Below are 25,668 nucleotides of genomic sequence, written 5' to 3' on the forward strand. Positions count from 1 at the left end.
TGGTCAATGGTAACACCTAGGATGTTGATGGTAGATGATAGTAGTCAACCACATACTGTGGAGCTGGAGCGACATGTAGGCCATAGGCGGTGGTGGTGGGATGGTGGGGATGGGTGCAACATCCCTTTGCTGAAGAACATCAGTGAACCACACTGGTTTCCAGTGACAACTGAGAAGCTTTTCAAGATTATTCACTGGTGCTAGGCAACAGGAAGCCGGCACAGACACCTTGAGCTGAGTAGCCTCCCTCTGTGCTGTTCAATACTTTAAAAGTGACCGGATTTACTGAATTCAATTCTGCAGCTTGCCCCTGTTGAAATTGACTGATTGGGCATGGTTTTCATAGTTACATTTGGAACGAGCTTCAGGAGAAGATGGAAGAGAAGACAAAAGAATGGTGGACAGCACCTTCTGGAAGCCACAGGCACGGCCTCGCAAATGTAAAAAATAACTCCTCAGCAAATCTGCTGACCGATTTTTATGGTTGGGAGTTACCTTAAATCATGACCTCCCGCTGTCCTCTGTATATTTTTTGTAAAAGTCAATGAAAATTCAGAGGAAAAACCTAAGTGGGGGAAATAAAAGGAATTGAGTTTGCCAAAAAATCTAAAGCTATGGATCAGTAACATCTAAATGAGCTGAACTAATTTGTCCCTTTTCTCTACGGCTGGTTTATTGACTAGTACGACTGGGTCCTCGGTGTGATGAATGATTCAATCAGTGCAATTCAATTGAGACACTGCACTTAAGAGTTTGAAAGTGTTTGGGCTTTGACTGAATTAAGGAACTGACAGCTTAGTTACTTATTTATCTAGACATGGTGCATGATTAATCAGATTGGCCACACCCCTCTGATCAGTGACTCGAACACTTGAGGAAGCTCCCACAGCACATTCGAGAGTTGGGGAGTCCATTGCCGAGGCTTTTTCACACTCATAGGGCTGAATTTTTCCATCGGCGAGAAGGGGGCGGGGCCAACTCGCAAATGCGAAAATGACGCGGGATGACATCGGGGGGAACCCCCAATGTCACCCCGCCCCATTTAAATTTTCAAGAAGGCGGGGGTGCGGCACGATCAGCTGTCCGCCCGCCGACCTGTCAATGGCCAATTGAGGCCGTTGACAGGATAATTAAAACAATTAAAGGACCTGCCCGTCCAACCTTAAGGCCACCGGCGGGATGAGGTTTCATGCCCATTTTTAAAAAAGTTTATCAAAGTTTTTGTGCACTTTATCACCATGTCCCACCTCGTGTGACATTGTCACATGAGGGGGACATGTTAATGATTTTTTTATTTTTCTATTTTTTAACTCTAAAAACCTTTCAGCAATCTCCCTGAGGCAGCACTTAGCCTCAGGGAGATGTGCGCTCTGTCATGTGTATGCGCGAAAGAGCGCCCTCTCGCATTTGGGGAATCCCCCCCCCCGCCCGCACAGGGAGCGCATAGCGCTTCCCGGCGGACATCACGCTGGGCGGGCCTTAATTGGCCCGCCCACTTAAAATGGCGGTGGGGCCCGCTTCTCCAGCAGGGATTGGCTCCCCGCCTGCTGGAGATTGTGTTGGGCCCGCCCGCCCGACAGGCAAAAAAATCAGCCCATACAATGGCAGGGGGAAGGGGGATGACATTTCACACTGGTTCATCAGGGTGAGGTCCTTCATATTGTACAGCAGGGTGCGCTCTTTCTTACCCGGCCAGCAGGGGGGGCGCTCTTTCTTACCCATACAGCAGGGGGCGTTCTTTCTTACCCATCCAGCCGGGGGCGTTCTTTCTTACCTGTCCAGCAGGGTGTAGTCTTTCAGATTGTACAGTAGGGGGCGCTTTTTCTTACACATGCAGTCATGGGCGCTCTTTCATATTCATACTGTGGGGTGGGGGGGGCACTGTTACAAACTTGTACAGCAGGGGGTGCTCGTTCTTACCCATACAGTAAGGGGGCGATCTCTCTTACCCATACAATAGGGGGTGCTCTTTCTTACCCATACAGTGGGGGTGGTCTTTCACAGTGGGGATAGGGAGCACGGATGATACTGTACATTCATACAGTGGGGGAGGTACTTTTTCATATTGTAAAGTAGGGGCTGCTCTTTCCTATCCATACAGTAGGGGGTGCACTTTAACACTGGTGCAGGCAGAGATGCCCTTTCGTACTTCCTCTGCACCCTAACCTCCCCCTCCAATGCAAGCTCTTTATTTTTCCTCTATCCTGAGCTGGGAACGTGGCTATTTCCCTTCACCTCTGCCACCCACTTCTGTAACCCAGTCCAGTGGCAGTGTGCCCCCCACTGAAACTATCTAACTCAGCACTTTCTGCCCCTCTTCTTTAATGGTGCATCACGCTGTGCCTTTAGCCATGAGGTACCAGACGGAAGAATCTTTTGTTTACATCTCCATGTTTACCTGTTTATTGGATCACAAGAGGAACAATCTCCGATTTGTAAATGCTTTTTCTGCACAAGGAGTGAAACACAAGTATCTCCTGTGGTTGGGGCTGAACTCCTCCCGAAAGGAGGCATTCGGAAATGAGGCAAGGCTTTAAATGGCCTGGAGATTCAGCTACCGCCAACGTTGTTTGTTGTAGCCATTTATGGCACGGAGGGAGACCATTTGGCCCATCGATTCCATGCTGGCTCCTCACAGAGAATTCCAGTCAGTCCCACTTCCCTGCCTGATACCCGTCATCCTGCAGATTTATTTCCTTCAAGTGTCCATCCAGTTTCCTTTCGAAGTCACTGATTGTTTCTGCTTCCACCGCCCTCATGGGCAGCGAGTTCCAGGCCATTATCACTCGCTGAGTTCTTCCTCACAGCCCCCCTGCGTCTCTTGCCCAAAATCTTGAATCTGTGTCCCCTTGTTCTTATACATTCAGCTAATGGGGAGAGTTTTTCCTTTTCAACCTTAAGCCTGTCACAGTCCTGCACTCCTCTTTCAAATCTCCCTCAACCTCCTTTGCTCCAAGGAGAACAACTCCAGTCTTTCCAATCTAACCTTGTAACTACACACAGCTCATCGCTGGAACCATTTGCACCTTCTAAAGGAGCTTCACATCTTTCCTAAAGTGTGGCAACTGGAACTGGATTCTATATTCAAGTTGGGGCCTAACCAGACTCAGAATAACTTCCCTACTTAATGCCTCTATTTATGAAGCTCAAGGTCCCATCTGCTTTGCTAGTTCCTCTCTCAATATGTCCTACCACTTTCAAAGTTCAATGTACATGAACCCTACCTCTGTCCTTCTGCTCCTGCTCATTCTTTAGGACAGTTCCATTAAGTTCCATTAAGCCGATTCCTATCCCTTCTGCCAAAATGCATCACCTCACACTTTTCTGTATTAAATTCCATTTGCCCCTTGCCTGCCCATTCTTCTAGCATATCTATGTCCTGTTGTAATCAATTGATATCACCCTCACTGTTTGTCACTCCACCAATGGTCCTAGCCCTGATCCTTGGGGAACACCACACTCCTGTCGAAAAAACAATCATTACCACAACTGAGTATTACTGAAGATTACTGAGCATTACAAAATTCAGTTTAACAGTGTTCCAAAGACTGAAGAGTGCGAGACAGTCTCTCTAACCCTGGCAGTCATTGATGCAGTGAATTATGCAACATTTGTGACTCCTCAGATCCTGAAGCAGACCATGATCACATGCAATAAGACCCGAACAACATTCAGGCTTGGGCTGGGAGTTGGAAAATAACATTCACGGCTCATAAGTGCCCGGCAATGACATCTCTAACAAGAGAGAATCTAACCATCTCCCCTTGACATTCGATTGCATTATCATCGTTGAAACCCCCACTATCAACATCCTGGGGGGTTACCATTGACCAGAAATTGGACTAGACCAGCCATATGAATACTGTGGCTACAAGAGCAGGTCAGAGGCTAGGAATCCTGCGGTGAGTAACTCACCTCCTGACTCCCCCACCAAATACAAGGTGCATGTCAGGAGTGGGATAGAATCTTCTCCACTGCCTGGACGAAAGAAGTTCCAACAACAAGAAGCTCGACACCATACGGAATCACTGAATTACAGAATTTTTACAGCGTGGAAGGAGGTAATTTGGCCCATCGTGTATGCACTGGCTCTCCGAATGGTCATTTCACCTAGTGTCATCTTCCTGCCTTCTCCCTGTAACCCTGCAGATTGTTACTTTTCAAATAGTCATCTAATTCCCTTTTGAATGCCTCAATTGAACCTGCCTCCACCATCCTCTCAGGCAGTGCACTCCAGACCCCAACCACTTGCTGTGTGAAAAAGTTTCTCCTTGTGTCACTTTTGCTTCTTTTACCAAAATGTGCCCTCTGGTTCTCAATCCTTTCACCAATGGGATAGGTTCCTCCCTCTCTACTCTATGCAGACCTTTCATGATTTTGAATACCTCTATCAAATCTCCTCTCAGCCTTCTTTTCTCCAAGGAAAATAACCCTAAGTTATCCAATCAACATTCTTGTAGACCTCTTCTGTGCTTTCTCCAATGTCTTCACATCCTTCCTAAAATGCGATGTAAGCAATACTCCAGCCCAGGTCTAACTAATGTCTTATACCAGCTCAACATAATATCCTTAATTGCTCTTGTACCTCGATGCTCCTATTAATAAGTATAGGAGAAAGCAGCTTGCTTGATTGGCACCCCATCCGCCACTTAAAAATTCACTCCCTCCACCACCGACGCACAGTGGCAGCAGTGTGTACTATCTACAAGATGCACTGCAGCAACTCACCAAGGCTCCTTTGACAACACCTTCCAAAGCTGCGACCTCTACCACCTAGAAGGACAAGGGGAGCAGACGCATGGGAACACCACCAAGCCACATACCATCCTGACTTGGAAGTATATTGCCTTTCCTTCACTGTCGCTAGTTTAAAATCCTGGAACTCCCTCCCTAGCTGCACCGTGGATATGTTCCTGCACTACATGGCATGCAGTGGTTCAAGGCAGTGGCTCACCACCACCTTGTCAAGGGCAATTAGGGATGGGCAATAAATACTTGCGTAACCAGCGAAGCCCACATCCCATGACAGAATAAAAGAAATCTGCACTGAGGTGACCAACTGTCATGAGTCTATTTAACCTTCCCTAAATTAGTTAAACTTAAGAACTAGGTGAAGAGTAGGAGGCAAACAGGTAATTTAATCTTTCAAGATATGAACATAAAAGGAAAGATAAAGGGAGGATTCCATTTATACAGTGCCTTTCACAACCTCAGGGTGTTGCACAGTCCTTTGCAACTCACGAAGCACTTTTCTGGAGTGTAGCACTGTTGCAACGGAGGAAGTGGGAGGATTCAAACGAGCATTACCTGGGTCCCTGGATTACTAGCCCAGCGACAATACCACTACACCATTGCTTCCCCTCAGGTGTTTTCAATGTGTGGCCTGGTGAACAGACAAATATCTGCTATTGTGATGGATGGATTAACTATATTATTGTTAAATGAAGGAATGAAGAGATTTGTCAAACACAGGCAGACATTTTATGCTTCCACAGCATGGTCTTGGACTGCTTTTAACTTGTGTCCTGATACATCACTAATCTCTGACACCCTTGATGGATGCTTTCACTATGCCATTGTTAAAAATAGAGGAATACATAAACTTGTCAAACTTGGACAATGTCAGCCCAATTAAACTGCAATACTTACCTTTGGGGGGAGGTGATGGTGTACTGGGCTAGTATTCCAGACCCAGGGTAATGCTCTGGGGATTTGTGTTTAAATCCACCACCACCACCCCCCCCCCCTCCCCCCATGGCAGATGGTGAAGTTTGAATTCAATGAACATCTGGAATTAAAGTCTACTGATGACCAGGAAACTATTGCTGATTGTTATTAAAAACCCATCTGGTTCACTAATCTCCTTTAGGGATGGAAATCTGCTGTCCTTACCTGTTCTGACCTCCACATGACTCCAAACCCACAGCAATACGATTGACTCTTAACTGCCCTCTGAATGTGGGCAATTAGGGATGAGCAATAAATGCTGGCCTAGCCAGTGAAAGCTGCATAAATTAAAAAAAAAACATTTTTAAAATAAATGCTAAAAGTCTAGCTCATTTGAGTATTGCTGAAAAAAGAAACTTTTTTGTTGAAGCTTTTTTTTTGCACCCATCAGGACAATTCGTAAGAAAATACCAATGTCGGGGGAAACAACATGTTTATATTGTATGAAAAGAAAGTGCTGATTGGTTGCAAAGTGGACTCTGATTGGCAGAGGCGTTGCCATGGAGAATGCACCAGTTGATGGTCTCTGACAGCATTGTCTGACATTTAAACCAGGCTCTGATTGGTCAAGACATCGCCCTGGAGAATAAGCCAGCGAATGGCTGCCACTTATTTTGTTTAACTGAAACAGATGCGGTGTGTGCTAAACAACACAGCTAAACAAAATAAGTGACACTCTCATGCTCGTGGTCCCATGAAGGAATGGGGTCAGGCTCAGGCCCAGTAATGTCAATGCCCAAATAACAAGCTAATGCTCACCATCCTGGCATTCAGTAGGAGCTGGAGGGCAGCCGATGCTGATTGATCGAAACCCCCAACGTTAGCAAAGGCTTGCAGGAGAGGAGAGTGGAAAATAGGGAGTGCTGGTGGATTTAAAGAAAACACTTGAATCACTTTCTTCCTCCCCTTCACCATTAGTCAACATTTCTACCTCAGACATAGCCACATAGAGATGGGAAGAGGGAAATGAGAATGAGGTCCTGCCGTTAAATTCAGCATGGCATCCGCGCCCTGGAATTTCTGAGCTCTCCCCCGAGCCTCTGTTAACACACCATCCTGTTCCCTCCCCAACACCCCTTAAGACCATAAGACATAGGAGCAGAAATTAGGCCATTCGGCCCATTGAGTCTGCTCCGCCATTCAATCATGGCTGATAAGTTTCTCAACCCCATTCTCCCGCCTTCTCCCCATAACCTTTGATCCCCTTAACAATCAAGAACCTATCTGTCTCGGTCTTAAATACACTCAATGACCTGGCCTCCACAGCCTTCTGTGGCAATGAATTCCATAGATTCACCACTCTCTGGCTAAAGAAATTTCTCCTCATCTCTGTTCTAAAAGGTCTTCCCTTTACTCTGAGGCTGTGCCCTCGGGTCCTAGTCTCTCCTACTAACGGAAACATCTTCCCCATGTCCACTCTATCCAGGCCTTTCAGTATCCTGTAAGTTTCAATCAGATCCCCCCTCATCGTTCTAAACTCCATCGAGTATAGACCCAGAGTCCTCAAACGTTGCTCATATGTTAAGCCTTTCATTCCTGGGATCGTTCTCGTGAACCTCCTCTGGACCCTCTGCAGGGCCAACACATCCTTCCTGAGATACGGAGCCCAAAGTTGCTCACAATATTCTAAATGTGGTCTGACCAGAGCCTTATAAAGCCTCAGCAGCACGTCTCTGCTTTTATATTCTTGTCCTCTCGAAATAAATGCCAACATTGCATTTGCCTTCCTAACTACCGACTCAACCTGCAAGTTAACCTTAAGAGCATCCCGGACTAGGACTCCCAAGTCCCTTTGCACCCCAGGTTTCTGAATTGCTCTTCTCCGCCGATGCTGCCAGACCTGCTGAGTTTTTCCAGGTATTTCAGTTTCTGTTTTTGATCTGAATTCTCTCCCCATTTAGAAAATAGTCTATGCCTCTATTCTTCCTACCAAAGTGCATGACCTCACACTTCCCCACATTGTATTCCATCTGCCACTTCTTTGCCCATTCTCCTAACCTGTCCAAATCCTTCTGTAGCCTTTCCACCTCCTCAATACTACCTGTCCCTCCACCTTAAATATCAAGCCCAAAGATTTACAAAGAACAGGAGCACAGGAAAGCTGGAATACTGTGCCGGGTTTTGGGATGGATGTCAATGCCCACGCAGAAGGTACAGATGAAATTCACGGTGATGGTACTAGGGCGGAGAGACTTTGAATATGAAGTGAAACGAGTTTTGACAAGTTAATGAATAAAAGTTATTCCCCCAGTTGGTTGGCGAGTCAGTGACTGCAGAACATAAGTTTAAGATCATCAAAAGAAGAAAGGGAGAGGTTAGGAGATTGATCTTTAATTCAGATTGTTAGGGCATCAATCAGATCAAATCAGATGCAGAATCTACGATAGTTCTTAAAAGAACATTTTTGAAGTGTTTGGGGAAAAGGCAGGGAAATGCGACTAATTGAAGAGTGCTTTAAGAAAATGAGCACTCAAATGGCTGCGTTAGGAGCTTTAAAATTCTTTAGCTGTTTGGTTTGTCTACCCTGATGGAGGTGAATGAATTGATTGGACAATATAAATGGGACAGTAAAAAGTTCATCTCAAGCCTTTAAGACGCTCTTTAAAACCTATATCTTTGATCAAGCTTTTGGTCACCCAGCCTGATATCTTCTTATGTAGTTCGGTGCCAAAGTTTGACTGATTACTCTTTGTGAAGTGCCTCGTGATGTTTTGTCATGTTAAAGAAGCAGTATAAATACCAGTTGTTCTGGAGGGTAATGTGGGTCAACCAGTAATGTTGAGAACTAATGTTAAGGAGCTGTTATTCACTCTGTGTGGAATTGAAAGCTGGAAGTGTTTTCCAGATGGGTAGAGCTGCGGACTTCTACTTATTGGCTGGTGCATTTTATGAATCTAGCTCGGTGCATCTAATGCACAGGCAAAGGTCAGCTCTTTAAGTGGAAGCTTGAAGAGCCAAAAGAAGGTAAGTTTCCCATGGAAACAAAAACAACAATAAAAATACCTGGAAAAACTCAGCAGGTCTGGCAGCATCTGCGGAGAGCAACACAGTTAACGTTTCGAGTCCGTATGACTCTTCAACAGAACTAAGGAAAAATAGAAGAGAGGTGAAATATAAGCTGGTTTAAGGTGATTGGGGGTGGGTGGGTGGGACAAGTACAGCTGGATAGAGGGCCAGTGGTAGGTGGAGTTAGCCAAAAGATGTCATACACAAAAGGACAAAGAGGTGTTGAAGGTGATGATATTATCTAAGGAATGTGCTAATTAAGGGTAGAAAGCAGGATGAGCAAGGTACAGATAGCCCTAGTGGGGGTGGGGTGGGGGGAAGGGATCAAAATAGGCTAAAAGGTAGAGATAAAACAATGGATGGAAATACATTTAAAAATAATGGAAATAGGTGGGAAAAGAAAAATCTATATAAATTATTGGAAAAAATGGGGGATCAGAAAGGGGGTGGGGATGGAGGAGCAAGTTCATAATCTAAAGTTGTTGAACTCAATATTCAGTCCAGAAGATGAGGTGCTGTTCCTCCAGTTTGTGTTGAGCTTCACTGGAACAATGCAGCAGGCCAAGGACAGACATGTGGGCAAGAGAGCAGGGTGGTGTGTTGAAATGGCAAGTGACAGGGAGATCTGGGTTATGCTTGTGGACAGACTGAAGGTGTTCTGCAAAGCGGTCACCCAGTCTGCGTTTGGTCACTCCAATGTAGAGGAAACCACATTGGGAGCAGCGAATGCAATAGACTAAATTGAGGGAAGTGCAAGTGAAATACTGCTTCACTTGAAAGGAGTGTTTGGGCCCTTGGACGGTGAGGAGAGAGGTAGTAAAGGGGCAGGTGTTGCACCTTCTGCAATTGCATGGGAAGGTGGTGTGGGAGGGGGTTGAGGAGTAGGAGGTGATGGAGTCGTGGACCAGGGTGTCCCGGAGGAAACGATCCCTGTGGAATGCTGCCGGGGAGGTGAAGGGAAGACTTATTTGGTGGTGGCATCATGCTTGAGTTGGCGGAAATGGCGGAGGATGATCCTTTGAATGCGGAGGCTGGTGGGGTGATAAGTGAGGACGAGGGGGATCCTATCATGTTTCTGGGAGGGAGAGGAAGGTGTGAGGGCGGATGCGCGGGAGATGGGCATAAAAGGTAGAGATGTTTCCCATGGAGCTATTCCAGAGGAAATTAGACACTGTCATAAGGTGATGAGCACTGTGTGGAGGAACAGAAATATAGACTTGTACGGAAGGACACCAGCTTGGGCAGAGCGTTTCTAGTATCTCTGAACTCACATCAGCTGTGGGTTCAGTATGTACAGTGTACAGGAGGCACAGCAACCACACATCAAGGTTACTGCGCAGAGCATCTCCCTGCTCTGCAAAGAACAAAAGCGGAAATGTCGTAGGACCACCAGCACCTTCAGCTTCTTCCCCAGCTGAACTCTCCCTCCGAAAAGTCACATGCCATCCTGACTTGAGCATACGCCAATGTGCCTTGGCTGGCACTGTGTAAAAATGCTGGAATTTCCCCACCTAATGCCATTGTGAGGTCACCAGCAGCAGTTCAAGGAGAAGGCCCACCATCCTCAGGGACGCCGAATAAAGTTGCAGCCTTGCCTTTTGGCAGTCGAACCCTGTGGGTAAAGAAAAAGAAACATGAAATAGACGGGCCAAAGGGTCTGGCTCAGCTGGAATTCATTTTTGTGAGTTCTCCTGGCGTCCTGGCCAGCACCCTTCTCTTCGGGTAATATCACCTCAAACCAGATTGACTGGCCGTTCACCTCGTGGGCCATGGTTTTCCCGGTCGGTGGGCATGCCCGGCGGGGCGGGAGGTGGTGGGGGGGGGGGGGGGGGGGGGGGGGGGGGTGTGGGTGTTGCAAGGTGGAGCGGCCGTGAAACGGACCGCTCCCCTGCGATCAGGCCCCAGCAGCAATGTCCAGCCAGCGTGAATTGCGCGCTGCAGCATTGCCTGTGTGTGTGTGTGTGTGTGTGTGTGTGTGTGGGGGGAGGGGGAGGGGGGAGAGGCGAGCGCGGAAAAAAAAGTCCCCTCATGTGACTCTGTCACATGAGCAGGGACACGTTAGAGATGAGTGCAAAAAGTTTTTTTTTTAAATCACTGGACGAAACCTCATCCCACCCGTGGATGAGGTTTCGCCAAAAATTCAAAGTCCGTTTGGCCATTTCACCCGCCCACCAACCGAACAGTTGGACGGGCAGCGAAAAACATTAAGGGCCTAAATGTGTCGCTTAGTTGTTGAGGAGAGGGGGTGGGGGGTGGGGGGGGTGGGGTGCGTGCTGCCAACTCCCGCATGTCCCCGCCGACCAAAATATTGTGCCCAGTGCGTGATGGCGTCAGGACGCTCGCCCGATGTCATCGCGCGTCACTTTACGCTTGTCCGGGTCAGGTGCTCGCCCGCCCGACAAGCGCAATATTCTGCCCATGGTTTGTCTTTTTTTTGATTGGCACTGAATAACCGTTACTTTGTCCAAATGCCACAATTCATTGTACTTCACCAGGAGTGAATTATCTTAAACAAGCTGAGATGTTTCAATGCGGCAGACATGTTATAAGTATAAATGTTAGGCATTATTTTGCATGTAATGTTACTTGAACGATTGCGTCCAAACACAGTTGTAGCATTCATTGAAATACTTGACATCTTGACGAACAATTAGAGATTGGTTGTGCATTACAAGGAATACCATTCCGTCTCTACTTTCCCTCCACACGTTATTGCAGTGACTACAGGCTTCAAACGCATTTAATTGATTGCAAAGAACCCTAGGACATCCTGAGATGGTGAAAGGTGCTGCAGAGATCCTTCTCCTTCTGTCTCTCTTTCTTTTCTCAATGTCTGTCAGTCTCTCTTTTCCCTCAATGTTTCTCAATAACAAACTTATTGTTCAACTGGAAACTTCAGCTGTTATCCTCTTGACTTCATTTTTAGGAGCTAATACATTCCATTCATATCTGGTGATCATATTTGGAACGAGTTAGTGACATACACAAAAAATGAGTTAGTGACCTCTGTGATTTCTGTTTATTGCCCCCGCTGTCCTCCTTGGGGCCTGTCAGAGGCTGATGCAGAAAACCCCACTGTAGTTGTAAGACTAATTCTGCACTGTTTAAGGACACAACTGTCTCAGTTGAGATGAAAAGAATATTGACATCATGGTCAAATTCTTGGAAGGACGTATAACACAAAGTATACACCACAAGTGGGTGTGGTAACATGGTGGTTATATCAAAGACATGGGACTGGATTTAATGCTCCTCCACTGATGGGTTTGAAGTTGCGGGTTCCTCACGTTAAACCCAGCGGTTTGCCCGCCTCTGCTTGCACCACAATTATACCAGCGGTCAACCCGCGTTTGGCAAACCACCTGCCAGTGACCCAATTGAAGCCCTTAAATGGGCAATTAGTGCTCACTTAAGAGCCTCATCCCACCGTCGCCAGCATTTAACCAGCTGCGGGAGAGGCCCAGGCATCGGAGTGCCCCTCCCACCAAAGTGTTACCCTCTCAGATTTCCCTTTCCCGCACATTGTCTCTCAAACCTTAGCCCTCGCCCCTCTTGGCAGCATCCCTCCTCAACTCCAAACACTACCAAAGTGCCAATCCATCACAGTTTGCTTCCTCACCTCGTGTTCTAGATTTCCCAGCCAGGGACAAACATCCTCTCACATCTAGCCTGTCAAAACCCCTCAAGAGCTTTATATGTTTCAGTGGGATCACCTCTCATTCTTCTTAACTCTAGGGAATATCAGCCGAGCCTACTCAAGGATGGCAAGTGCAGATGGCAGCAAATGAAAGCTTGCTTGCAATCATTGACATCTGGGTGTGTTGATTCCCACCTCCAGCCGTATTGGATGGCTGAAGAAAGGCTGCTTGCGGGCTTGGGTGAACTGCGAGAGAGAGAGAGGGAGAGAGAGAGAGAGAGAGATGGAAGGGGCAGGGAGGGTGACTTAGGAACGCAGAAACATTGGGATGAAGTCCAAGCTATAAAAGAGCTTACTCAGCGCTGAAGAGATGCATCGAACCTGGGAACTCTTGAACTGTATGGCCAAAGCATTCAATGGAAAAGAAGCTTGCAGAAGGACGGTTGGAAGATGAAAGGAATAATCATGATGTATGCTACTCCCTGAGTTACATAGCAACTGCTCCCATTTTACAGACTAAAAGGATGAGCAAGCCTTAAGAATTTCAGTGACTAAGGGACTTATATTGGTAGTAGAGTGGAGACCCTTCTGACTAATGTCTCGAATTTAAAATTCTTCTTGCATTCAAGTCCCTCTTGGCCTAGCCCCTCTCCTTCTCTGGAATCATCTCTAACCCTTATATCCTTCTCTGTAACCTCCTCCAGCCCTCCAAGATCTCTGCATTCTAATTCTGGTCCCTAGTCCATCCCCTCATTCCCTTCGTGGCCGGATTTCAGCTATCTTCATGGTCTGGTATTCTCTACCCAAACTTTGCTCCACCTCTCTCTCCCTTTAAGATGATGCATGAAACCCATCTCTTTGACCCAGCCTTTGGTCACCTGTCCTAATATCTGCTTCTTTAGCCTGGTGCTTTCAAGTGCCTTGGGACATTTTACTGCATCAAAAGTGCTCTGAATTTGCACGTTAGGTTGTTGGAGCTTACTATCTTCCTAATATGCTGCCTAATTATGTGGCAACTAATTTTATTGAACTAAGTTTCAAATTCAAAAGGACATGAATTGCACATTGATAGCTGATGAACAGGCAAATAACATTGTGCAGGACCTATCAATGAAACACAAAACTTACAAACTGAGTTCTTTCAATTCAATTGTGTCCTTATTTTATAAATACCCCACTGAATCCTCCCAATCCAGTTCATGTTTTAACCTTTGAACTACAGGACAACTACTGGCCTCTCTCATCCAGCTCTCTGTCTTACTTGAAACTATGAGATCAAAGGTTTACACATACAGTTGCCTGGATGATACCCACAAAGCTGAATCTTCCACACGGTCCCCAGCCTTGCCCTTCAATCTCTTCACTTAAGCCCACAGCAAAACAGGAACTTCCCCTGCTTTAACTCAACCACGGGTGAAAAGATTACATGTTCCTTGAATGATGCTCACAAGTTTTCAGTCTGGCTTCTAATCCCTGTTCATACCCGGAGAGCTGATCAGATGCCCAGGGGAAAAGACTCAACTTCTGATGTGTTGGCCAAAGTCCAGCTGTACAACAAATGACAAAGGAAAGGGATGCCTTTCTTATACCCCTCTGTACATGCGTTCAGAAGCTGTGGTGATCGGGGATTGGGTACTCCCTGCATAGTCAGCTTTGCGGGTGGTCAGAGGTGATGTCACCCCTCATGGACATGCCCTATGAACTGTTTTGAAATGCCCTTTATGTCTGTTACAAGACCCCCTAACATTCCACATGTTTGATAAGCATCACCCAGATGTATCTTCACACAGTTTCAAGGTTTCTCGCTCTCCTGACCACAGTGATAACTGTGGAATCAGAAGAAATTTCAGAATTCCCTTAATGATGTTCATCCTGTCAGTGTCTTATTAATCATAGGCATTTGTCCCATTGGAATTGGTCTTTTATAGTTACAGACTTTTGGCCTTTTTATTGCCTATATCCTGCTTTAAGGATACAGGAGACACAGGATGCAGAGGTGAACTGATCATTACTATTTTCCACTCATTTAACCCTGTTAACCCAAAGTTCAAGCTAGAAAACTGAACAATAGTCAATTTGGCTTAATATATCACGCCTGATGTACATTCTCAAAGCATAACAGGCGTAACTATAGTCATAGTATGCAACTGAAAATTAATCAGTTACATTATCATTTCAGGCTTATCAGTCTATATTACAATTGTCACATTCGCTTTCTCTCTCTCTCTCTTGCTCTCTATATCTACTGATGGCCTTCAGTAAATTCTCAGAGGGCTAAGTGGGTTATCACATCAGCAGAATAAAGGCTGCGACAAATGGATTTAAATTAAAGGTAGTCCTTCTCGCTTTCAACAGCAGAACGCATAAATCATATGATTAAAATTGAATAGTTGATTTGAGAGAGCATTCAATCAGTAGTTCACTTTCCTTCAATATTTGCGTAAAGTTCTATCTGCCTTTGGGGTCTCAGTCATGGCTCAATGGGTATGACATGCTTGCCTTCTGAGTTAGAAGTTTGTGGGTGCAGGTCCCACTTCAGAGTCTTGGGAACATAACCTAGGACTGACACTCCAATGCAACACTGAGAGAGGTAGCATCTTTCAGATGAAGCATTAAACCAAGATCCTGTCTGCCACCTCCGGCAGGTTTCAAAATAATGGTAGCTCTATTTTGAAGAAAACGAGTGGATTTCTCACCTGGCCTATATTTATCCCTCAAGCAATATCACTAACACAAATTATCCTGTCATTCTCATCTTGCTGTTCACATGACCTTGCTGTGTGCAAATTGGCTATTGGATTTCCTTAATGACAACAGCCGACAAGTTTTTATTTTTTTAATTCATTAATGGGATGTGGGTGTCACTGGCTAGGCCAGCATTTATTGCCCATCCCTAATTGCCCTTGAGAAGGTGGTGGTGAGCTGCCTTCTTGAACCGCTGCAGTCCATGTGGTGCAGGTACATCCACAGTGCTGTTAGGGAGGGAGTTCTAGGATTTTGACCCAGTGACAGTGAAGAAACTTCAGTGGCTATAAGTGCTTTGCGAATGATGCTATAAAAGTACAAGGGGCAGGATTTTTTGGATGGCAGGGATGGCTGGTAGCTGTGTAGTCCCTGCAGCACCAGGTCGAGTAGTGGCCACTGCTGGAACTGCAGCCAGTCCCTGATAAAGGGAATTGAATGGAAGCCGGACTTCAGGTAAACCTGGGCTATTGAGAGGCCTGGCGTGCAGGCCTCACCGAGGGGAGTGAGCAGGTTGGGGTGCTGGGTTTGAGAGGCTGGGGTGAGGATTAATGGGAGGTGTGAACTTGGGGGAGGGGTGCTGACTCTGGCGGACACAGGGGCACTTGCCCGACACCAGCCCACACAACTAAAGCTGCCAGGCTAGTCGCTTGGCATAGGCCTCTCTCTGCCGTTGATAAAATAGCTTTGGGGGTGGGATGAGGCACTTATGTGGTCATTAAGTGGCGGGACATCTAATGCTTCTTCACCGCCCGTTCCCCCCCACCACCACTCCCACCCCTGTAAAATGGGAGATTGGTCAGGGGTGGGTGGGTAGCAGCGGGTAGGCCACTGTATTCTATGAGCCTCCCTGATACATCCAAACCCACCGGCAGGGAACTGTAAAATTCCACCCGAGGTATTTTATCTTCCACTGTTCACTGCCCTGTACATCGGCCAGATTACGTCATAAGGTATTCATGGCATCAGGCTCCAAGTTAAGATTGGCTGTGACTCAACAAAGAGGTTCAACTGATGTCGTGTATCAACATTTTGAAGGATGACAAATTTCTCAGTATGCCCTAACTCACTGACATTAATCAATGGGGGCCAGTGTCTGACTTCAGTTGCACAGGGCACTAGTACGGGGCACATTTGGAGTACTGTGTGCAGTAACGGTCACCTTATTTTTGGATGTTAATGCGTTGGAAGCAGCTCAGAGAAGGTTTACCAGACTAATACCAGGAATGGGTGGGTTGTCTTATGAAGAAAGTTTGGACAGACTAGGCTTGTATCCGCTGGAGTTTAGAAGAGTAAGAGGCGACTTGTAAGATCTTCAGGGGTCTTGACAGGTTGGATGCAGAGAGGATATTTCCTCTTGTGGAAGAATCTAGAACTAAGGGTCACTGTTTAAAAATAAAGGGTCGCCCATTTAAAACAAGGATGAGGCGAACTTTTTTTACTCAGAGGGTCGTGAGTCTTTGGAACTTCCTTCCTGAAAAGGTGATGGAAGAAGAGTTTTTGAATATTTTTAAGGCAGAGGTGGATAGATTCTTGGTAAGCAAGGGGGTGATAGGTTATCGGGGGTAAATGGGATGCAGATTTCAGGTTACTATCAGATCAGCTGTGATCTTATTAAATGGCTGAGCAGGCTTGAAGGGCTGAATGGCCTACTCCTGCCTCTCGATCGTATGTTCGTATGACTTCACAACAGGCATACAGAGCTCCTCCTATGGGTGATGTAGCATATGAAGAATAGTTACACTCAAACAAAATTCCTTTTGGCTTTCATGCTGTTATGCCCCTCAAGAAATTGGGTTTTTAGTATCGTGGAAGCAGTCAAGATTTAAGAATAAATCTTCAAGCTCCAAGCAAGGCTAAATGTTAGGGAGATAGGGCCTTGGGTTTAATTTTAACATCGTCACAATCCTCTCCACTAGCACAGCACACCCTCAGTTCTGCATAGAAATATCAGCCAGGAAAAATGCTCAGAGGTTTAGCTGTGGAATTTGAACCTATAACCTTCCAACTGATAGGCAAGTGCGATACCAACTGAGCTAAGCAGATGGATGAGCGCAGACTAATTTTTGTTACAATATTCAATTTGATATCAATTTAAATTTTGCATTAATTTTTAAAATTCATTTTGATTTAATTTAGATTCACGCACTGATGCTTTAGTGTGCTTAGCCAATCTCACTTCTCCATTATATCTGTAACCCGCCACTGTTCATTTTATATTCCCGCTGCTAATTCCCATCCCCTAGTCTAATCATGTTGCTCTTATTCACATTAGATTTATCAGCTCTGCTCCATCCAGATTGCTCTATTCTTTAAGTTTGATTACCAGTCCCCAGTTGCATAAAGTAGAAGTGCCAAGGCAGGGGAAATCTGCATGCTGTGCAGGTAGCAATCTCAGTGTTACATAGGAAAGGAAACAAAGCTCCGAATGCCGGAAATTCGAAGGAAAGAAGATGGCAGAAATGGATGGCAGTCAGTCAGCATCTTGGACAGCTCCTTCAAAAAGCTGGCACAGTTGAGCTGGGCTGAATGGCCCCCCCTCCCAAGCTGTATCATCCTATGATTGATCTGTAGAGAGAGGATAATAACATTTGAGATGGTCTCCTTACATCCTTGACAATTTAGTGAGATGAGGTGAGCGCTATTTGCCTGGGCTGGCAATAAATATTCAAATCCCGTGACATCAGTAAACGTTTATCTTGTTACTTTGACAGAGAAAACTTATCTTAAGGTACTCCAAGTAGGAACAAGCTGGCCCTAAGTAGTAATGGAGCAGAGATGAACCAAAACACCATCAGTAAGATTTTAAGGAGACCTTCAAAGGCCAGAAGAAGAGTATCAAGGCTGGGCTAATGTTTAAGGCCACGATGGATGAAGGATGTAGCGCTGATAGTATAGCAGAGGGAAGGACAGAGGATGGAGAACTGATGGGGGTGCACAGGAATGTAAGGCTGGAGGAGTTTGGGGAGATACAGTGGGGTGAGGACTGGGAGGGATTTATAAACCAGGATACTTATATTGAATTTAATACTTTGGGGGAACAGGGGGCCGATAAATGTCCAAAAAGGACAGTGCTGATGGACTAGGAGGACTTTATATTGTGTGAAATTCAGAGCTGTGTTGCCCACGTTTGCACCTCACCACCATTCAGGATCATGTGGAATTTCCCATTGACCACTGATAAATGATGGGATGGCGGGGATACAGCCGAGCACATCCCTAAGTTGCTTTATGCTTCCACTCTGATCTGCTGAGAGTCGAGAAAGCCGCAGAGCTAACTATGTCTTTATTAGTGTGCTGCTGCAAGGCCTCTGGGATTTCCCTTCTTTAGAGTAACATTGTCCTTTCTGCTTGACCTTGTTCTGTCTCTGATACCAAGAAATAAATTCCCCCCAATTGCCAACTATTCCAAAAATAAATTATGGAAAGAAACTCAGAAGTGTGGAAGTTCAAATGGAAAATTCCACATGTCACACCAGGTTACAAAAAAACAAACTCAGCCAAACGTCCATGCTCACTATCTAGAGTCCCCCTGCCTTGCAGGAGAGAGTTCAAGTGGCCAGCCAAGGCTCACTTCTATCTCAGAGTCAGAAGGTTGTACATTTAAGTCCCACTCCAGTCCACATAATCCAAGGCTGAGAATCCTGCTCCAGTACTGGGGGAGTGCTGCACTGTCGGAGGTGGCCATCTTCAGGGTGAGGTATTATACCAAAGTCCTTTCTGCCCTATCAGGTGGATCCCATGGCTCTATTCCAAGAAGACAGGGGAGTTATCCCTTGTGTCCTATCCAGTATTTATCCTCAACCAACATCACCAAAAACAGATTATCTGGTCATTATCATATTCCTGGTTGTGGGATATTGTTGTGCTGAAATTGGTTGCTGCATTCCCTACATTACCACAGTGACTTAACATTGAAAATAACTAAATTGGCTATTAAGCACGACAGGGTATCCTGAGGGGCACAGGAATGTAAGCCAGTTGTTCCTTACTGCCAGGGGAGGACAGAGTTGGAATCAGCTGTGGTGCCTCTGTGGTTGAGTAGCATGTGAAACTCTATCACTTCAGGTCATCGATGAGCTCTCAATACTTGGGTGTGAGACGAGCAACTAGACCCAGCAGAGGTCTGGGAGGGAAGGGGGATGGGGTTGTGGGGGGGTGGGGGGGGGTTGTGGATGGGGGGGGTAGGTGGGGGTGGAGGCATACAATTGGAGAGAGGAATATCAGTGCGGCTTAGTCTAATTCAAATTGCATTTTCTTCTTGCAGCGATGGACATTACCGACATTCTGAAGGGAAAAGCAGAAAGTGATGAGGACAAACACCATTTTATTCCCTTTCAACAGTAAGTGAAGACTTCAGTTTGACTTAATGTCAGCCTAGCATCCCCCTGTAGTAAAAAGCCAGACAACAATAGTGTTGTTATTTGACCTTGATTTACAGAATTGCCACTCCTTACTTCGCAAATCAAATAAGAAAATCAACAGATAGTTATGGATGAGACAAACAATTTGGCTAGCCTTAATTCATCTGCCTAGAAGGACACTACAGGATTTCCGTTGCTGCAAAACAATTATTTCTTAAATAGTTCTGGGGGCTTTGACTCCATTATTCTAACCAGGAGCTGAAATTCTCAACCCTGATGTGAAGGACTTCCTCATATCAGTCCTAAATTTGCCTTCTATCAGTTTGAGCCTGTGTCCTTGTCCCATTCTAGCAATTTAGTTCAGAGTAATCCTCTGGATTTATTGTTGAATTGCTTTAGCTTGATAAGATCACCTCTCAGATCTCTCCTTTCCCAGCTTAAAAGCAAAGTGTCTCCAGTCCTTCCTCACAATTCAAACCTTTGATATTAAGGATCAGCCTCTTGGTTGTTTTCTGCTGGGGCTCCAGGTCTCGAATGCCTCCTTTGTTTCCAGAAGTGAATGCAGTACTCCAGGTGTGGTCTGACTTGAGTTGAGCAAACAGGCTTGTCTGTACACTGTACAGCTATAAACATACCCATACATATTGACAAATTGGCATGTTCCAAACCCCCTGCCATTTTATTTCCCCAAAATATACTTTATTCATAAAATTTGTACAAGTACATTCCAAAATATTTCAAATTACAGAAGGTGCAATCAAATTCAACTTTTCTCCATACAGCATGTTCCGCTCTCTCTCAATACAACTGCAATACTCTGATATTAGCAACATGCATTCCAAGTCAAGCAAACATCCAAGGGGATTCTACACTGTTTCCAGCCGCTCGGCGCACTATGGCTGAAATGTCTTAGACGGTGGCCTCTCCCCATTGTGCCTCTGCGGCAGCTGCCCCACACTTCAGCACAGCCCTCAGCCCGAGTCCTGCACATTGGAATGTGCCAGTCTGCAACACTCGGTCATGGACAACTCTTTACACTGGTAGACCAGCAAATTTCGGTCAGACGAAAGAGCGTATTTCACCAAGTTGATGGTGCTCCAGCCACAGTTGACATTTATTTCAGTGTGCATCCCTAGCAACAGTCCTTCGAGCACAGAGTCTTGTGTCATGGAATTGCTTGGGATGAAACCCAACAAAAACCACTGCATCCCTTTTTTTAAATTCAGTCTTGGGATGTGGGTGTCACTGGCTAGGCCAGCATTTATTGCCCATCTCTAACTGCCCTTGAGAAGGCGATGGTCAGCTGTCTTCTTGACCTTCTTTGCAAAGGGACATGCCTGAAGAGATGGACAATGGTCTCTTTCCCACCACAGCCATCTCTGCCATTTTATTAAAGTTATCCTTTTAAGATCTGAACTGAACTGTAGATTATCAATGCCTTTAGTTCTGACAGCCAATTTAAACTTTCTAACATTATGATCACTATTTCCCAGATGTTTTCTCACTTGGAGATCGGATAATAAGTTAGGCTAAGCCAATAAACACTCATTGGAGGATATAATTACCCCCCGACTCCTGCTTTTATTAAGCAGTGGGACGCAGGTTTGATCAGTAAAATTAGTTATTTTTCAAGCAGAGAGTGATTACCACATAGAACGGGCCTAGGCGACATGGTGGAGGTGAAACCCTGGAAACACTTCAGGCACTATTTGATGCAACAATGGTGGGGATGGGGGAGGGAATTGCTTCACATATTTTTTTGGGTGTATTAAGATTGACTGAATTTCCTTTTCTCATCCATAATCGTCTCGTCATCTTGTAACACTTGTCTTCCAATTAGTCTAGAAATTTCTCAGTGAGAAGCTTGGGCAGAAAGGAAGCAGAATAACACAATCATGAGACCACATGTAGACCACGGGGTAGAATTTGTGCCCTCCCTCCACGGTGGGTTTCGTGGTGGGGAGTATTTAATCTGGCTGGAGGGTACCACCTTCCTATCTCCACCCCGATTAAGTCCGTTGTGGGAAAACTCACGGACGGCCTTCTCGTCCACTGCCATTTGAGGCCCTTTAGTGGGCAATTAATGCCCAGTTAGGGTCTCATCCTGCTGCCACTGGTATTAACCCAGTGCCGGGCGGGGGGGCTCATCGTGCAGGGAGCATGACAAGCCAACACTGGTGTGTTTGCTTGCAGGCTCCAAGGTGGGGGTGCAATTCCCTCCTTCAAAGGCATTGGAAAGGGGGTTGGGTGAAAGCCACTCACCAGCCCTTGCTGCCAACCCCCCTTCCCCCTCCTTCACGAATCTCACCCCCTGACCCCCTTCCCACCATCGCTCACCTGTGCCTGGGTCCCTCCTTGATCCGAGGCTTTGGGTGGGTGCTGGCAGCAGCCACTACCTACCTGACGTTGCTGCTGAGTTCAGAAGAGCTGCCGGCCTCTGATTGGTGGGCAGATCTTGGCAGGTGGGACTTCCTCCCCCAGGGCCTTTGATCCCCGAGGAAGGCCTGCTGTTGGTCTGTAAAGTGCCTGAGTGGCCTGAATGGCAGAAGGTGTGGTGGGCTTTCTCGAAAAGAGACAATGAGGGGGTTGGGGGAGGGATGGTGGCACTGGCTCTCTAGCCGACAGCTGAGACTCCTGCCACCCAACCTCCACAAAATTCCACCAAAAGAATGGCAGGAGTTTAGAACTCTCTTCCACAAACAGGAATTGACGCTATGTCAATTGTCAATTTTAAAACTGGGATTGATAGGTTTTTGTTAACTAAAGATATTAAGAGATGTGGGGCATAGGTAGTTATATGGAGTTATGTTGAAGACCAGCCATGATCTCATTGAACGTTGGAACAGTTTTGAGGTGCGCCTCTGACAGTGCGGCTCTCCATCAATAGTGCACTGTAAGTAACATTCTGGATTAGGTACTCAAGTCTCTGGGGTGTAGCTATAACCCAGAACCTTCAGACTCAGGGGATGAGAGCAATCCAATGGGCCATGGTGGGTGACCTGTTGTGCCAGGTTACTGCCTGAGTGGAGGAGGATGGAAGTGTGTTCCAATATCTTTGCAGCCATTGTCAAAGTGGCGTGATAGGTCAGTCGAGTTAAGATACAGATCAGCCATTTTCTAATTGGATGACGGAACAGGCTTGAATGGCCTCTTCCAGTTGGCAAGTAGGTTTAGCTTCTCTGCAGTGCAGCGTACACCCACTCCTCCGGAACTTTCTGTGCTGGTTGTTAAAATTCAACCTGCTCTCTCTTACACAGCCACAAAGAGTCGACATGCACAAATGCTGAGAACAATTTCACAGTTGGGTGACTTGTTGCCCTCTCGGGTAGCAGGAGGCCTTGATAATCCTCCTTTGTGATGTGGATTGCCTTGGCTTTCTTTAGAGGGTAATGAGTTTGGCCAGTTCTGGCATTATGCTGCTCAAGCGACAGCCAACGAGTAATAATATTCCAGAAGTATCTCCTGTAGTTAATTATTTTCTAAACTTTTTTTTCTCTCTCTCCTTGCAGAGTTGCAGCTGAAAACGATTTCCTCCACAGTTTAATCTATAAGGTCTTGGCTGCCAAAGATATAAACCACAAAGGACAAGGTAAAATATTCCTTTCCAAGTCCCTCCACACTTTATCATAGCAAAATAGTCTTTTGTAAATCCAGTTTTATTAATATTTATCTAAAGCCAAGCTACATTTAGACCTTGGAATTGGGCTTTGTTGCGGAGCTGGTGCTACTGAAAGTCCGAACTGGAAAAGTCAGCCACAAGGCTTCTGCTCACTTCCTTGCCAGCCCTAACAGCACACCATGACTGGTAGAGCGCTGGCGAGGGTGTGCCCTGTGTGCATCAGAAGCCTTCAGAGTGGGTGCATTGTGATGTCAAACAGCCTCCAACACTGAACATAGGTTCAGCTGCACAAGCGATCTTCACCCTCCAACTCTAGCTGAGGCGTTTTTGCCTTTTACCTTTGCAAGTGCAGAGTTAGTACTGTGTTGTGTTATTGGAATTTCAAGTTGTTTGTCCTGTCGGGACCTCTTGGGCTGCAGCATGTTTCTGTAAATGGACCACAGGAAGCAGAGAGAAAAGGAGGAGTGGGCTCTCAATAGAAGGGTCTTTAGTGAACGCTTCTCCTCCCTTCACCTCAGCCAGGAGCTGTGTCTGAGGTTCCTGCCTTTCACCAAGGAAATGGTCACTGAAGGGTGCCACCTCCTCCAACCCAACCTACAGCTTCACAGCAGGGTGAGGATGGCACTGCCAGTGGCCGTCAAGTTCACCCTTGCCCGAAGTTTTGGCCCCAGTGGATCCTTCCAGGTAGCAGGTAACATCAACATCAACTTACAATTTGTTGTCCATTGCTACATCAATGAGGCCACAGAGGCCTGTTGGGAAGGAAAGGGAACTCCATTGTCTCCTCAATAATCAGAGAGAAGTAGGACGAGGGGGCACGTGGATTTTGCCAGGCTGGCGGGATTCCCAATGGCGCGGCGGGTCCCACATGTTAACAGGGGGATGTTCTGTAACTGCAAGAGCTGCCACTCTATCAATGTTCAGTTGCTGTGTGACCATGATTAGAGGATCTTCTCAGTGAATGCCCATTATCCTGGCAGCAGCCACGCTGCCACCCCATCCTCACCACAGTCAGCCGTACCCGCAATCTCTGGAGAACCAGAGGCTGACTGCTAGGTAACAAGGGATACCTCCTTTTTACCTGGCCAGTGACTCCCTCTCATAACCCCATCACGAGAGGGCAGCACATCTAGAATAAGAACTCTGTAGCAACACAGAATGTCATGGAACAAGCCTTTGAAATTGTGAAGCAAGTGTTCCACTGCCTGGACCGCGCAGGGCAGCTCTCCAGAAAGTATGTGTACACGTTCAGTGTTGTCTGCTGTGTCTTCCACAACTGAGCTGCCCTGAAGACGCAGCCTTTGCCAGCAGGCACTCAGAGGCCACTTCGAGAGGAGGAGGAAAGGGAGGCAGGGAGGAGGCACTCAGGACCCTTTTGCTTCGGACCCACTGTTGTGAATGGATACTGAGTCTCAGGTTCCTCTAAGATGTCATCCCAACACCGCAGTCAGTCAACAAATCCTCAATATTCAATTAATCTACTGCAGACTATCACCTCTTGGCCAAGATAAAAGCTACAAACAACTTTATCCAGCAAGACTTCCAATACATATACAAGACTGATTATTCACCTTTCTGCATTACCTTATAGATTGCCTTACGGCATTTGGCTCTGTGGGACCCCCCTGAGCAGCTCTGAAGCTTGAGCGCTCAGCATGGCAAGCAAAAACAAGAGCACTGGCAGATTGGCAGCAGTGGATGCACAAATGCTGTCACCCTGGGGGACCCCGTCACTTTTCCACCTCCGCCAATTAAGTCCATGGCAGGAAGGCCCTTTGGTGGCCTTTTTGCTCTGCTGCCAATTAAGGCTATTAGTGTGGGCAGGGAGGTCACCTCGCAGGGAGCACAACAGCAAACCCTGTCGGTGCCACTTGCAGGCTCCTGGGAGGAGGAGGAGGGGTGGGTTCCATGATCAAAGGCACTCGGTGCTGGCCTACTGAGTCCACCCTGCTGCCCTTTCTTCTGACCCGTCCCCTACCCCGTCACATGCTCTTTCCCCTATGAGCCCCACCCCGGGACCACCCTGCTGCCATCACTCACTCTGGCTTCAGATCCAGCGATGATCCTAGGCCTCAAGTAGAGGGCGTACCAAAAGCAGCCACCACCTCCCCTGTGGCGCTGCTGTTCAATAGAGCTGCAGGCCTCTGATTGGTTGGCAGCCAATTGGTGGGCAGGACTTCCAGCCCTGGGGTCCTTGATCCTGGCGGAAGGCTTGCTAACCGCCCTGCCAACTGCCTGAGTGGAAGTGGGCCTTTGCTGAAAGAGGCAACATGGGACTCCCACTGGCTCACCAAAGGCTGAGACCGCCATTACCTCCATAGGATTTGGCCATTCATGTGGCTTTCCTCCCAGAGGCAGACATCTTCCAGTCATCATGGAGATTTCCCCATTGCTTGCTTTAAAAGGAGTGGTGTTCTAAAAACGTAAGGAATACAGGAACAAGAGAGGGCCATGTAGGCCCTTGAATTTTCAATTAGACTGTGGTGATTCTGTATCTTAACTTAGCCTTGGCTCTTATCGAACCCTTTTTACCTTATCTTATCTTACAAAAGCCTATCAATCTCAGCTGTGAA

The 25,668-nt window shown here is 46.6% G+C and overlaps 1 protein-coding gene across 1 annotated transcript in view; it reads left to right on the forward strand.

The window, feature by feature from the left end:
• The window catches only part of LOC121278030 (dedicator of cytokinesis protein 2-like), a 1,199,266-nt gene that overhangs the window by 246,232 nt on the left and 927,366 nt on the right, over positions 1–25,668 (forward strand). The window contains exons 11-12 of the mRNA XM_041188048.1: positions 19,380–19,455; positions 22,986–23,065. Of these exons, the coding sequence (XP_041043982.1) occupies positions 19,380–19,455; positions 22,986–23,065 (156 nt within the window). The remainder of the gene's footprint in view (positions 1–19,379; positions 19,456–22,985; positions 23,066–25,668) is intronic.

Source organism: Carcharodon carcharias, chromosome 1 (assembly GCF_017639515.1).
Source record: "Carcharodon carcharias isolate sCarCar2 chromosome 1, sCarCar2.pri, whole genome shotgun sequence".
In the NCBI taxonomy this organism is placed as follows: domain Eukaryota; kingdom Metazoa; phylum Chordata; class Chondrichthyes; order Lamniformes; family Lamnidae; genus Carcharodon; species Carcharodon carcharias.